The sequence below is a fragment of the Hakea prostrata genome, chromosome 1 (assembly GCF_041222555.1).
Source record: "Hakea prostrata isolate BN-2017 chromosome 1, UWA_Hpros_2, whole genome shotgun sequence".
NCBI lineage: Eukaryota > Viridiplantae > Streptophyta > Magnoliopsida > Proteales > Proteaceae > Hakea > Hakea prostrata.
The window spans coordinates 11,049,608-11,062,419 of NC_142600.1; the positions used below are offsets into that span (position 1 = coordinate 11,049,608).

Genomic DNA, 12,812 nt, shown 5'->3' on the forward strand with positions numbered 1-12,812 from the left:
TCTCTGCGTTGATTATTAGATCATATTTGTTTAGCCCAATATAAAAAAATGTCACCTTGATTCAAGATTTTATTGAGTAGAATAATTTATGGTCCGCAGAGTTTTCTTTGTTGTTATTTAAGCATTAAAATTAGTTCTGTAGCCTGGAAACATCACTTCTCCAAGTCATATTGTACAAGCTATATATACGATGACCAGACCTCTCAACCTTCCCTTCCAGATGAGAAGTTGTAGTTTTTGAAGAAAAACAACATAATCGCCTTGGAAGGAACAATCAGGAGAGTGGCTAGCGTCACTCCTTCCTGGACTTCCAGTCCATTATAGCGGAATGAAGAGTAAAGTTTGGTAAGAGATTCTTGCTGGGTAAGGGGAGATTAGTCATTGGTGAATTCTCATTATCCTTGAGCCACAACTCTATAGCTTTGCGATCGTACGTGTACCCATCAGCAGCAACACAAGGTTCATCCATTACATCCTGTTCACCAACAATCTTAAACGTCAGATTCCAACTAACAAATCCAGCAGATCAAAGGAACAGCAAGGGAAATAGAATCCTTCAATTGAAACTGATAAATAGCAAAATAAATACCTACCATACGAATGGAAATGTGCATCTAATCTACAAATAGACGAAAATTAATTTATTGAACAGAAGATGTAAGACACATACTTGGAGTATTGGGCAAATGAAGTGTTGCGGAGGCGATGAAGGAACACAAGGCGATGAAGGACCATAAGCTGATGAATCTCTAGCTCTTTCAGCAACCGCTAACAACTTCTCTAAAACTGGAAGAATTTGAGCTTTCAAATCAGGTCGGTCACGGTGTCTTAACTCAGTGCAGCTCAATCCTAATACGGCCAATTCCTGAGTTTCTTCAACTGGCCAATTCCCAGCCTCTGGATCCAAGATGTCCCTCAAACGGCCGTTTTCCAATGCTTTTTCTGCAACTCGGGTCAATGCTATGGCAGGTTTTGCAGTAAGCAACTGCAGGATTACCATGCCAAATGCATAAACATCAGACTTAGGTGAGATCATCCCTGTCCTTTGATATTCAGGATCAATGTAGCACAGTGTCCCAACAGGACTTGTTTCCTTGAAGATAGTAGCATTGTCTGAAGGCAACTTTGTGGAAAGGCCTACATCACCAATCTTGCTGACATAGTTGTGATCAAGCAAGATGTTTGCTGGTTTTAGGTCACGATGAACAATTGGTTTTGGTTTTGCATTGTGTAGGAAAACCAATGCAGAAGCTACTTCCCAAGCTATTCGATACCGTTCAAACCATGGGATTGGGGGGGTGTTATCCTTCCGAAGCAACCTGTCATCCAGACTGCCTTTCTCCATGTACTCATAAACTAGGCAACCATGATCAGGACAGGAACCAAGAAGAAGCACCAAATGGGGATGACGGATTTTGCTCAATACCTCAACCTGAAGCGAAAATTATGTCAATTAAAAATTAACTAAGATACATAGATAAATGCTCTTAATATTTTCTAAAACACGGAGACAGATTCTGCATTCAAATTCAAAATATGTTGAAGGCAACAAAGGTCGTTTGAGAGAAATGGATAATCATTACCTCCTGATGGAATTGCTTAGTCCAGTGACTTTCTTTAGAGTGAAGAATTTTCACAGCTGTTGTGGTGTGATGCAACTTGCACTTATAAACAGAACCAAATGCTCCCTCTCCAATCAAAAGATCACTGGAGAAGGATGATGTTGCCAACACTATGTCTTCCCATGTGAACATGTTATATAGCTCATCAGAATGCAGGCTGGTGGAAGCCTTGTCAAGGCTTTCTTTCTCTTTATCATCCAAGTTGGCTTCAGTTTTAACACATTCCCTCTTGTACTCATTATCTTTCTGTTTCACAACTTCACATTTCTCTTTCTCTTGCCTTTGTAAATCTCGGGTGTTGTCCCCATTGAACAATACCTTCTTTGGACTATCTGTCTGTCCCTTCCTTTGTTTACATGCATCAGTTTGCTGTTTCAATAACAAGAATAAAAGTAAGAGTCTCCAGTTTGGTTTTTGGTTTGTAGGTTCAAGGCCAGGACGATCTGTGTTGAGCCCACTTGTCCAAAGACCTAATTCACTCAACTTCCTGACACTTTCTAATCCAAAAAATTAAAGCCTAGGTATATTGCATTTGGTATTTGAGAATTTTGGCTGAACCTCGATTTGTATTTTTAAACTCAAATGTTAAGAGTCTTTTGGCATATGTATGCCTCAGCCAATTCCTTCCATTTAGTCACTGACAAAAAACTTTAGAAACTTGTTCTTTTATCCAAATTATCAGAATGAATTAGGTATTCTGTGACTTTGTGGACTCGAGTCACAAGTTCTGCCTGGATTATTATTTTATTCATTCATACTTTCACCAGTTTTGTGAAGCTACAGAAACTTCACCTTGTTTCCTGGTTGTGAATGTATTCACAAAACTAAAGTTGCCTTTGGAAGAAATTTACAGAAATCAAATTACTTTCCTACGAGTTCACAGTGAACTTCAGGCTTACTTTCTCAGAGGAAACGTCAATCGCCTTCTTTGGGGGTATTGCATAGATTTTGCTTAGCTGACTCCAGTCAATTCCAAGCTCCTTTAAGTCAAATACGATATCAACCTGCAGAAAATATTGATCCTCTTATCACAATTGCATAAAACAATAAGGTTGGGAAACTAAGAATTGGCAATGAATTTTAGTTGCCCACATGGAGATTGATGGTACAAAGAATATATTGAAATAGAAGTGATGGTTTTAAGTATATAACTGCAAGGCTTTTTCTTGAAAATGGTCAATTTTTTTTTACTAAACACATATTCGGAAATTTTAAAACAACATTACTGAGAAAATCAATGAGTTTGGGCGCCAAAAAAAAAATCAACGAGTAAAACAGCATGGCTTTATGGTGACTCTGCCTCCAAAGGATTTTATGTTCCTCTTGGAAGTGCATTAAGAGACTGATAAAATACCCTGATGATTAGTGGGTTGTATAGGACTATAGAATGGAGACTGAATGAGGTGATGGAAGGTCAAACTCTGTAATTCTGAACATATAAACCAGCAAAATTGTTACAGATTTGATAGGCTGCAGACTTTTTTGGACCAAAAGTTGCTGAGATTCTAGGCTTCATCTGTTCACATGGCGAAGTCATTATTATTTAAAAAAAAAAAAAAAGAAGAAGAAGAAGAAAAGAGAAAAACTAAGCTTGTAAGAAAATGTTCTCGGTTAAGACAGGGGTGTCAATAAGTGTCCAGTTTCACTCCAGTTTTTAAAGCTAAGATCAAAATTACTGCTGGTAGCTACTCATCTTCTCAGTGAGTGGATATAAAAACCAAAATATAACCCAATTTCCTTGTCAGTTTTCCTCTGGTAACATTTATTATACAGTAGAAACAAATTGTCTTAACAACAGGAGTAAAGGTAACCTCGCTGGCTGAAGTAGTAAGTGATGATGGAGCTTCCAACTCAGTGCTTTGATCCGATATCATTGATCCATTATCTATCGCAGCTTCAGTTGTGAACTTATCTTCAGAAATGGACTCTATGGCAGGTAGCATTGGTCTAGTAGTACCTAATGCAGCGCCGACTGTTAATCCATTGTGAGATACCTTTGATCCATTCTCTTCACATAGTCTGGTCCCAGTAGTATTTACTGTAGCATCAAAGGTGAATCCATTGTTATGCACCCTTGATCCATTTTCTATTAATGCGGATACTTTGTCAAATTCTCTTGATCCATTATCTACCGCAACTTGCAAGGGGGAACTTTTGTGATACATTTCTGTTCCATTTTTTGCTGAAGCCTCTAAGATTGGTCCTCTAGCTGTTATATTCACTAGATCACTTCCTTTAAAGCTGGACTCTCTACTTAAGAGTCTTGTTCCAGTATCTCTTGCAGCTTCAAAGATTAAATGTTTACCAGATAGACTTGATCCAGTATTTTCTGTTGCAACTTGGAAATTGAATTCTTCATCAGATGAACTTGATCCACTACTGTCTGTTTCAGCTTCTATGGAGGATCCCGAGTCAGATATCCTAATTCCAATACTTCTTGAAGTTTGCAAGGTAGATCTCTTATCTGAAGTTCTTTTTGCACTATATTTTGCAAGTTCTGAGGGAATCACATTGTTAAATATCCCTGATCCATTATCTTCTAAGTTGGAGCGTTCGTCAGTTATCTTTGACCCATTCTCTGTCGAGTCACTGGACTTGGAACCTATTATGTCACCCAGGGTTTTTACATCTAGAGATGGACGATTTGAATTGTTGGCTGAAGTTGCAGGAGTTGATAGATTTGAGATGGCATGAAATCTTTGAGTCCGTACTCGCCTAGGGCTGAAACCAGAGGGTGGAGAACCAAAGCCTTGGCCTGAAAATTACCAGATATTGCAAGCATATATAAACAATACATCAAAACCATAATGCAGACACTGCAGTAGATGAGTAAGTATGCTTTTCAGTTTCTAACAGTGTGTGATTGTGTACCTGATTAAACCAACAAAACCATTTCAAACATTAGCCGTAGTTGGAAGGAAGGACTACCTGATTGCCTGATAGAAGAAGCTGTAGAGCTGGATGAGCAGCTTCTGTCAAGATGAACTGCATCATTTGCAGATACACCTAATGGACGCGAGGTAGACAACTTTCCCTTGGATACTACATAGACGGCACAAAAGCTTGGAGCACATTCCACAATTCTTGAAGATATACTCTTGCTCTTAAACCTCCTGAAACATCTTCATTTGTTGATAATTGCATTCAATCATGAGAGCAAGGAGGAAAGAAATAGATATTAAAATCATAGAATAATGTGAACAATTATAAGTATAATATTCTTTTTATAACTAAAATCAAACTAAGGCAGGCCTCTGGGAAACGTAAGTGGTCGTATGTTATCGGTCCGACTAAGGAGCTTAGGAACTTGTCCAGTCGAAACTTACGTTTTCGTATTACACTCCATCAGTAAACCTTTGGGGTTTCTTCAGAAAATGAAAATTAAAAGAAGGATTCTAGAATAGAAAGAATTTTATGTTATTACCTTGTTATAATGCTAGGGGATGAAGATCCAATGACAAGCCTGGTGATTCTAGAATTAGAGATCTCTTTCAGTATTGCATCAGCTATATCAGCCCCTTCAATCATGGTAACATATACTTGAACCTGCATGAAAGCAAGTAAGCCTCTCTTTTTTTTGCCCCTAAAGACATCCATGGCATCAGATCAATAATGATCCATGAGTTTTAGTTGAAGAGATATGAATAGGATTAACCTTTCTTTGCGTACACATTTGCTTGAAGGGAAGAAGCATTGTCATGATTTCCCTTTCCACTACCATTTTATAAGCTGCTACAACGTCTTCTGCAACTTGCGAGACTGGATAGATTCCCACTAGAAAGACATCCATCGAAGATTTCAGTCAAATTTTAATCTATCGACTTCAATTAACAAGAACGAAAGTGGTGTTTGGAGTGCAAGGATATAACATGTAAGCAGGGGTGGATTCGAATCATCTTTAAGCAAAAGCCCTTTTGCTTCTTATCAACCTAACCCATAACATGTGGTACTCACCCTGCACACGAGATGAGCTGATCCAAGCTCATCAAATCACCACATTCCTATATATCTATTACCCATGTTGTCTTAAATCCTAAATATTTGTGTCGGAGGCTTTTCACTAAAACGAAAAGATCGTTTATAAAGGAGATGGGTGACTTACAAGTGGTAGGGACTTCAGTGATTGGTTCACGAACATGTAACAGATTAACTAGAACTTTTCCCTCTGAAATGAAGTTCTCCAAGGTCCATTTGATCCCGAACGCACTGTTTCTACTCCCTGCAATAGCCACAGCAACACGTAACAGAGGCTGACTCGGGGATGCAAATCCTGTTTCAAGATGTACCACTCCTTCCATCTCTTTGTCACTTCTCTGCTAAGATGAAGAAAGAGTAAAAGATTAAAACAAGAGCACCGTATTACGTACAAAATTCGTTAACATCTTGATTCGTTTCCAAAGAAAAGATATTCCATACTTTCTTGCAGAGTATTGAGCCTCGGACGAAAAGGGTTTTCACCCAAATCCCAAGTGGCCTATAAGATCTAAAACAGGGGGGGGCATTTGCAACGAAGAAAAGAAAAAGTTCCAAATATGCGATAGTCAAGAAAATCAAAACAAGCAAAAAAAATGGCTCATCTCCCAAATGACCCAGAAGATCTGGAGCAGGAAAGAATTGCCATCAGGTACAGACATTCTCCCAGAGAAGTAATACAGACGAAAACGGTAAAATATGAGTTTCTGAGACTTAACCATCTACTTTGGAAGTTAACGACTACAACCCATCAAATTTCAATCCCCACACGAGTGATCAGATGTCACAACTTTGTATAAGCTTGAAGCTCAGCAAACAAATGACTCTTAGACCAACAAGATTAAGAAGATATTATGAAGTAATTAGTCTGATGATAGATGTCATCGTCGTTTTCGACTACCAAATCGTTTTCTTGGATTCTTGCCACCTTCAGATGACTTCATTTTCATTTTCGTTTGAGCTTTCGTTCCGGAGGTAACTAACCAACTCCAATTAGTGGTGAGCTCGTAGGCATTATGATAATACTTTTTTAAGTGTCTTCACACTTCACAGTTCACACACAATTTAGATAATCTCGAGCGAATAACGGAGGAATATGCATTTTCGTCGTCAACTCCATTGATGGTGGTAACCACGTTGGTTTCAAAATGAATTTAAAAAAAGAAGTTTTTTTTTTTTTTTTTTGGTAATAAAAAAAAATGAGATATTAATGCGCAGAAGAATGGAACACTAAACATGCACGAGTAATGAAATTTCCATAAATCACGCCACCTTATGTTATCATCCGGTCACCATTGTAATGGTTGCTTGCAGGCAGGTAGGGCAGCGCTATGCCTTTATTTAACAGATTCATAGTTTTGTTGTCTATCTTAAATCAAAAGATGTGTTGTTTTGATAGAACTAAGAAATTTCTTGGCATTGCTGAGAAAAATTGTTTGGAAGTTTGCAATAAACGCTTGCCAGAGGATTTTAGTTTTCAAATATTTGAGAACACGTTAGGAGTTACATTTTGTTTCAGTAGTGTGTCTAATATGTTGTGCTTGTGGTACTTACTGTAAAATGCGTGTCATATGGATTTTATTAAATTCCAACCGGATTGCTTTACCTCAAAGAAAAATTGATTTAATATCACTTAACTGATTAAGGGTTTGAGCTAACAAAAAATACTGGTTTAAATGTGCATATGGTATTTTGAGCGATTGAAATTTAATGAAATCCATGTGGCACGCATTTGATAGTGAGCACCACAGGCATCACTGTGTCATAAGATTTTCTTATGTCAAATTTGGTTAATTGTTTTAAGATGATAGCTATAAAGAAGATCTTGACACAAAAGAACATTGTTACTAATTTGTCTTCATTGGATGAAGGCTGTTTGGTTGAGATCAACCAATTTGTAGATGATATATTTAATTCTATTCGCACAGAGTAGGGAACTGACAACAATAGGTCTATAGTCATTGAAAGTTATTTGAGATCCTCCCTTAATAATAAGAGTGAACCTAGAGAGCTTAACTTGTCAAGGAACTCTAGGGTTTTTGAAAAAAATAGAAATGAATTTGCAAACATCCTCTCCAACGATACTCTAACATTGTTTATAAAACACAACACATAACCCGTGAATTCCAGGTGAACTGTCATCCGCATCAAAGACAACTTCTTTAATTTATGAAAATTACAAGTTTGGACATCATTTAATAGTGACTTTTAAGGTCTAATTGATTGAATATAGATAAGGGTATTTAAGAAAATAGAAATGTCGCGATGTACCTTGACTTTATAATAGTATTTTGAGAATAGTAATAACAATGTACCTTTAAATTAAATATGATTTTTTCTAAACTAAATTTGGATCAAATTTACCAAAATAAAACAAAATTATCCCAAAATCACATCAGTCCCACTTTTAAACGACGTCATTTAAAAATTGAAACCTTGCGCTTTGCGCATTAGTTTTCCTCGCGTATTTTTTGCGGGAAGTCACAATTTTGGGAGCGGTTTAACACTTGAATCAGCGTTGAAGCTTCAAGAACAGAACTCCGCAAGGAATCGAAAAAACCAGTTGTTTGAGACCGGAAACACAGATCTGTTTATATCATTACCCTAACTCCGAATAATCTGATTCTTGAATACAGTAAGAAGTAAATGGCGAGAGACGATGTTCAACTAAATCAAGCCAAGAAAGCTTACAGACATGCTTCCGAAGAGGTCAATCGTCAAGAAGAGGCCAGATGGGCGAACACCATCGGAGACATTTTGAAGAAAAAAGGAGAATACATTGAAGCTCTCAAATGGCTGCGCATTGATTACGAAATCTCCGTTAAATATCTCCCCGAGAAACAGCTGCTCCCCACTTGTCAGTCCCTTGGCGAGGTTTATCTCCGACTTGAACAATTCGAAGAAGCCCTAATCTACCAGGTAATCCGTTGATAAAAAATAACCATCGAGTTCATTTTTGTCGTGCTTAAGTTTGGATTAATTGAATTGTCTTATTGGATGTTTTTTTTTGAAAACCCTTCCACTTTCTAATAAAATAAAAGTATGTAAATATCTATAATGGAGGGAAATTTGGACAAATTTGAAGACAGGAAAATTTAAAAACGAAAGGGATTTTCGGATTAAGGTATGAATCAATTCGTTCCACCCTACGCATCCATGCAATTTGCGATTCTCATGTTGAAATTTAGTATATACAACACAATAAGTGACGTGCGTGCACATTTTTACTAGTAAAAAAAAAAAAATATATATATATATATATATATATATATATATATATATATATATATATATATATATATATGAAATTTTGTAATCAAAAGATTCGATAATCATTCAACTCATTAAGAATAAATATTATAACTTAATTTAAATTATTACAAAGTTAGAAATGAAAATTTTACCTGAGATTTTTCTCTTATAGTTTATTTGTATTTCAATTGCCTCCAGTATGTCAAAATTATCCTTTAAAACGAAATAAACTGAAAATCATTGTGTTAAACTATAGTTAAATACATAGAATAACTATAGAAATAACCACAAACAATCCGATGATTTTATTAGGGAAAGTATGAGAAATCATAGATGAAATGATATGGAAAGAATTCAAATGAGATGATGAAATGATATGGAAAGAATTCAAATTAGAGACAATTAGGGAAAGGATGAGAAATCATACTTATCACGCTTAATAAATTTTGTATGGTTATTCATTATCCTCAATCATTTGTAATATATTTCTAAAGAAATCACACATGATGTATGAACAAAGTAGTTCCAAGACACCAAGAAAAAATAATAAAAGAGAAATGAGATATTCTTAAAATGCCTCACGATTAGTATTTTTAATAAACATCACAACTTTAAACTTTTATTTGCATTCATTTTATTTTAATTTTATTCACCATTTCATATTATAGTTTGAAATATTATTTCTCTTTATAGTACATCCAACAACCTTATAACTAATGATCACCTGTTACTGTGACTTAGGATGAGCTTATTTGGTTGAGAGCTAGCTTAACCTAATTTTGATAACTTTTACCATAAGTTGAACTCTATTGACAAAGTATTATTGTATCATGAGGTCTCTCGTGCCAAAAAAAAAAAAATCTCTTTTTTTTTTTTGTATAAGTATTATGAGATAAATTAGTAATATTGTACACAAATTTAAAAACTAAATAATTCCCATTTTTTTCCGTAAAAATTAACTACCATGCCATACATGTGAGCTATATTACTTCACTTATCTGTTGAATATTTTTTAATACACCCTCATAAATGGTTATATGTATATAAATGTGGAAGTTTACTAGTTGATAAGGAAAGAATAAATAAGCTTAAACCAGTCCGCTTTAAGCCCAGTCCGACCAGATCGGAATCAAACCAGGTTGGTTTGAGCCTAGTCCGACCAGCTCGGAATCAAACCAGGGTCGGTTTGAGCCTAGTCCGACCAGTTCGGATCACGTTAGACCAACCAAGTCAAGGTCAGTCGAACAAGTACAAAGGCTGAATAACAAGGTAAATCTGAATAAGATTCTAGCCAAGGAAATAGTATTCAGTCACGACTCAACTACTCGTGCTTGAGTAGGACTCAATGACTAAGAGTCAGATCACAACCTAACTAGGGTTTGAGCCTCACTCAAACTCATACATAGAAAATCTATAAAAAGGTAAAGGGGCACAAGAGAAAGGTACGCTGAATAGAATTATCGCTATTCGTATTATTATTGTTCATTACTTTCTTGCCTTCCTTAGTCGGATTTCTAACTAGATCGTCGGAGGTGAAAACTCGACCTCCACGGTCGAGCTCATCTTTGCAGGTTCAACCGGCTGAAGGGACAAACAGGATTGTGCATCAACACTAGTAAATCATAAAGGAAATATATCTTAATGCATGGCTTCAATCATCCACAAAGGTTACTGCAGTTATTTAGAGGAAGAGTTCGAAATTCGAATGAGTCTACCTAATCAGATAAGGATTGATTTTCAACATTATTAGGGACAACATATTAAGACAAATTGAGGGGAAAAGAAATAAAGAATTATTGAAAAATAACAATGGTTACCTTAATTAAATAATTGTCAAAACCTCTTGATATAATTTTATGAAAAGATGAGATTTTCCAACAATAATATGTTTGTCAACCTAAGACGTTACTCATGTTGTCATGAGAAGATTTAGTATATATGTTTTTTGGTTGAAAGGATATTTAATATTATGTATCATTAACTCTCTTTTTTTTTGGCTAAATCAAAGGTCAGTGAATACTAATTAGACTTGTTAAAATACTTATAGTGACTTACACAACTATCTCTTTTTGTTCTTGCGATTTGGAACAAAACATTGGTCGTAATCTTTTAATTTTGTAGCTGCTAGTCTATATTTTTGACAACCAATTATCTTATCTATCTCTTATGCTTCTCAAACTTGTAGGTGTAAGGTTGCATGAGTGCAAGAACCATTGTTTTATGTCTCTAGTTTGTAAACTCAAACTCAATACTAGTTTTCATCTAAAATCCAGTAACAAGTTTGAATGTAAAATCCAACCTGCTACACTGCAACATTTCATCTCCAACTTATATGTGAAATCCACCTTCTTTTAGGTTCATTCCTTCTGCTTTATGTTTCTGTCAACATTAACCCTGCTCCAGCAGCATTCACATTTAAATAGATGTAGCTAACTTTGTCCTTGGCTGAAGTCATAAACATAAAGCCTGCATGCCCAAATCCTGCCAATTTGGTTGATAAGACCGTGTCATAGTACCTACCCTGTCATTAAGTGCAAGCACACCTGCATTAAGACCCATCTCAGAGGAAGAGAGATGTCTTAGGTATACCATGTGCGTAAAATAAAAAACAAGAACTTTTCACCTATTGATTTCAAACTCATAGAGTATAATCTTATTTAAAGAACACGAGCTGATTAACCCATCATAGTTAGCATTTGATGAACTAATATAATGAAGTCAATGAATAAAGATCATAAAAAAATTATGAAATATAGATATTAAGATGGCGAAACACCTTGTGAAATCAAATAGAATCTGATGGAATTCTTTATCATTAACCACATCCATGAACAATAAGTAGTTATGAATTGTCAGTAGAACCCAGTAATGGGATGGTAGTTTTAGTTGTTATGAACGTAGCAATGATTCAAATAAACCAAACTTCGTAGAATCGTAGGAACGTAGCGATTAATTTGTGCAAGTCTACACCAACTCTAACCCAGCAGGAAAAATAGATACTGCAATAAATCTAACCAAGTAGAATCGTAGGCTTCACCAGCCTTGTATCGTGCTGGAATTCGTAGTATTTCCACCCTTCTCCATAGGACCGAAACCATCAAATCCAACAACCGCTTCCCTCACAAAACCAATAAATCAAGAATCCCATTGTACAAATAACGTCAAAGTAGATGAATCGGCAAGCAAGAAAGTACCTCAGCTGCAAGATATTCGAGCACAACCGCCAAATACACTGGTGCACCGGTTCCAACACGCTGAGAGTAATGACCTTTCTTCAAGTAACGACCGATTCTTCCAACAAGAAACTGCAAACCAGCCTTGACGGAGCGAGAGATCGAGAGATCGAGAGACTTTGAGAGAGATTGAGGGGATTGAGAGTTCGAGAGAGATCAAGCGAGAGATTCAGAGAGATCGAGCGACTGCTGATTTAGTGAGAGATTTAGAGAGATTTCTGTTTCCGCCTACCAACTGAAAACCTAAGAAATCGATCATTCCAATCTTGTGAGATCGATAACAACCCTTGTCATCGTTATCAAATACTGCATGAAAAGAGATTGCCGAAAAACACTTGATAGCCCGAGCGAGTTCAGAGAGATCGCGAGGGATTATGAGCGAGAGGGATTCCGAGCGAGTTCGAGAGGGAGAGGGATATAGAGAGCGAGAGACTGAGATTGAGATTGAGAGAGGTGTTAAGAGATAGTGGTGATTTAGAGAGAGATTCTGAGAGAGTCTGAAAAGGAGAGGGATAAAGCGACAGAGTTTGAGAGAAATTGAAAAAGGTCAAGAGAGAAATCGGGATTAAAATTAAAGATAAATTTATAATAATTCATGACTACAATGTCCAAATTATTCTTGCAAAAATAACTAAAGAAATAATAAATAGTACAATATTATTGGTATTTAGAAAAATTCTAAGGATGGAAAAGGACAGAAAAAGATTTGTGAAAAAGTAAACTACGTGCTTAG

At 36.1% G+C, this 12,812-nt stretch overlaps 1 protein-coding gene across 7 annotated transcripts; it reads right to left on the reverse strand.

The window, feature by feature from the left end:
- Positions 1-36: 36 nt before the first annotated feature.
- On the reverse strand, positions 37-6,586 carry LOC149027448 (U-box domain-containing protein 52-like). Of its 7 annotated transcripts, none has more exons than XM_089162629.1 (10): positions 6,314-6,586; positions 5,725-5,935; positions 5,278-5,396; positions 5,047-5,168; positions 4,551-4,744; positions 3,434-4,377; positions 2,522-2,626; positions 1,584-1,991; positions 671-1,432; positions 37-475 (listed from the first exon to the last, which is right to left on the reverse strand). In XM_089162629.1, exons 1-10 carry the CDS (start codon positions 6,314-6,316, stop codon positions 293-295), a joined length of 3,051 nt encoding a protein of 1,016 aa, XP_089018755.1. In that variant the 5' UTR covers positions 6,317-6,586; the 3' UTR covers positions 37-292. The 7 variants fall into 7 exon arrangements, with proteins under 7 accessions (XP_089018755.1, XP_089018759.1, XP_089018754.1 ...); XM_089162633.1 differs by having other exon boundaries at positions 4,551-4,735; positions 5,725-5,938; XM_089162628.1 differs by having other exon boundaries at positions 5,725-5,938.
- Between the last annotated feature and the right edge of the window lie 6,226 nt (positions 6,587-12,812).

Coding starts and splice junctions, on each gene's coding strand:
- LOC149027448 (XM_089162628.1), bottom strand. Junction 4,378..4,550: donor TTCTTCTATCAGGCAATCAG/GTAGTCCTTCCT, acceptor GGTAATTTTCAG/GCCAAGGCTTTGGTTCTCCA. Junction 2,627..3,433: donor TTACTACTTCAGCCAGCGAG/GTTACCTTTACT, acceptor TATTTTCTGCAG/GTTGATATCGTATTTGACTT.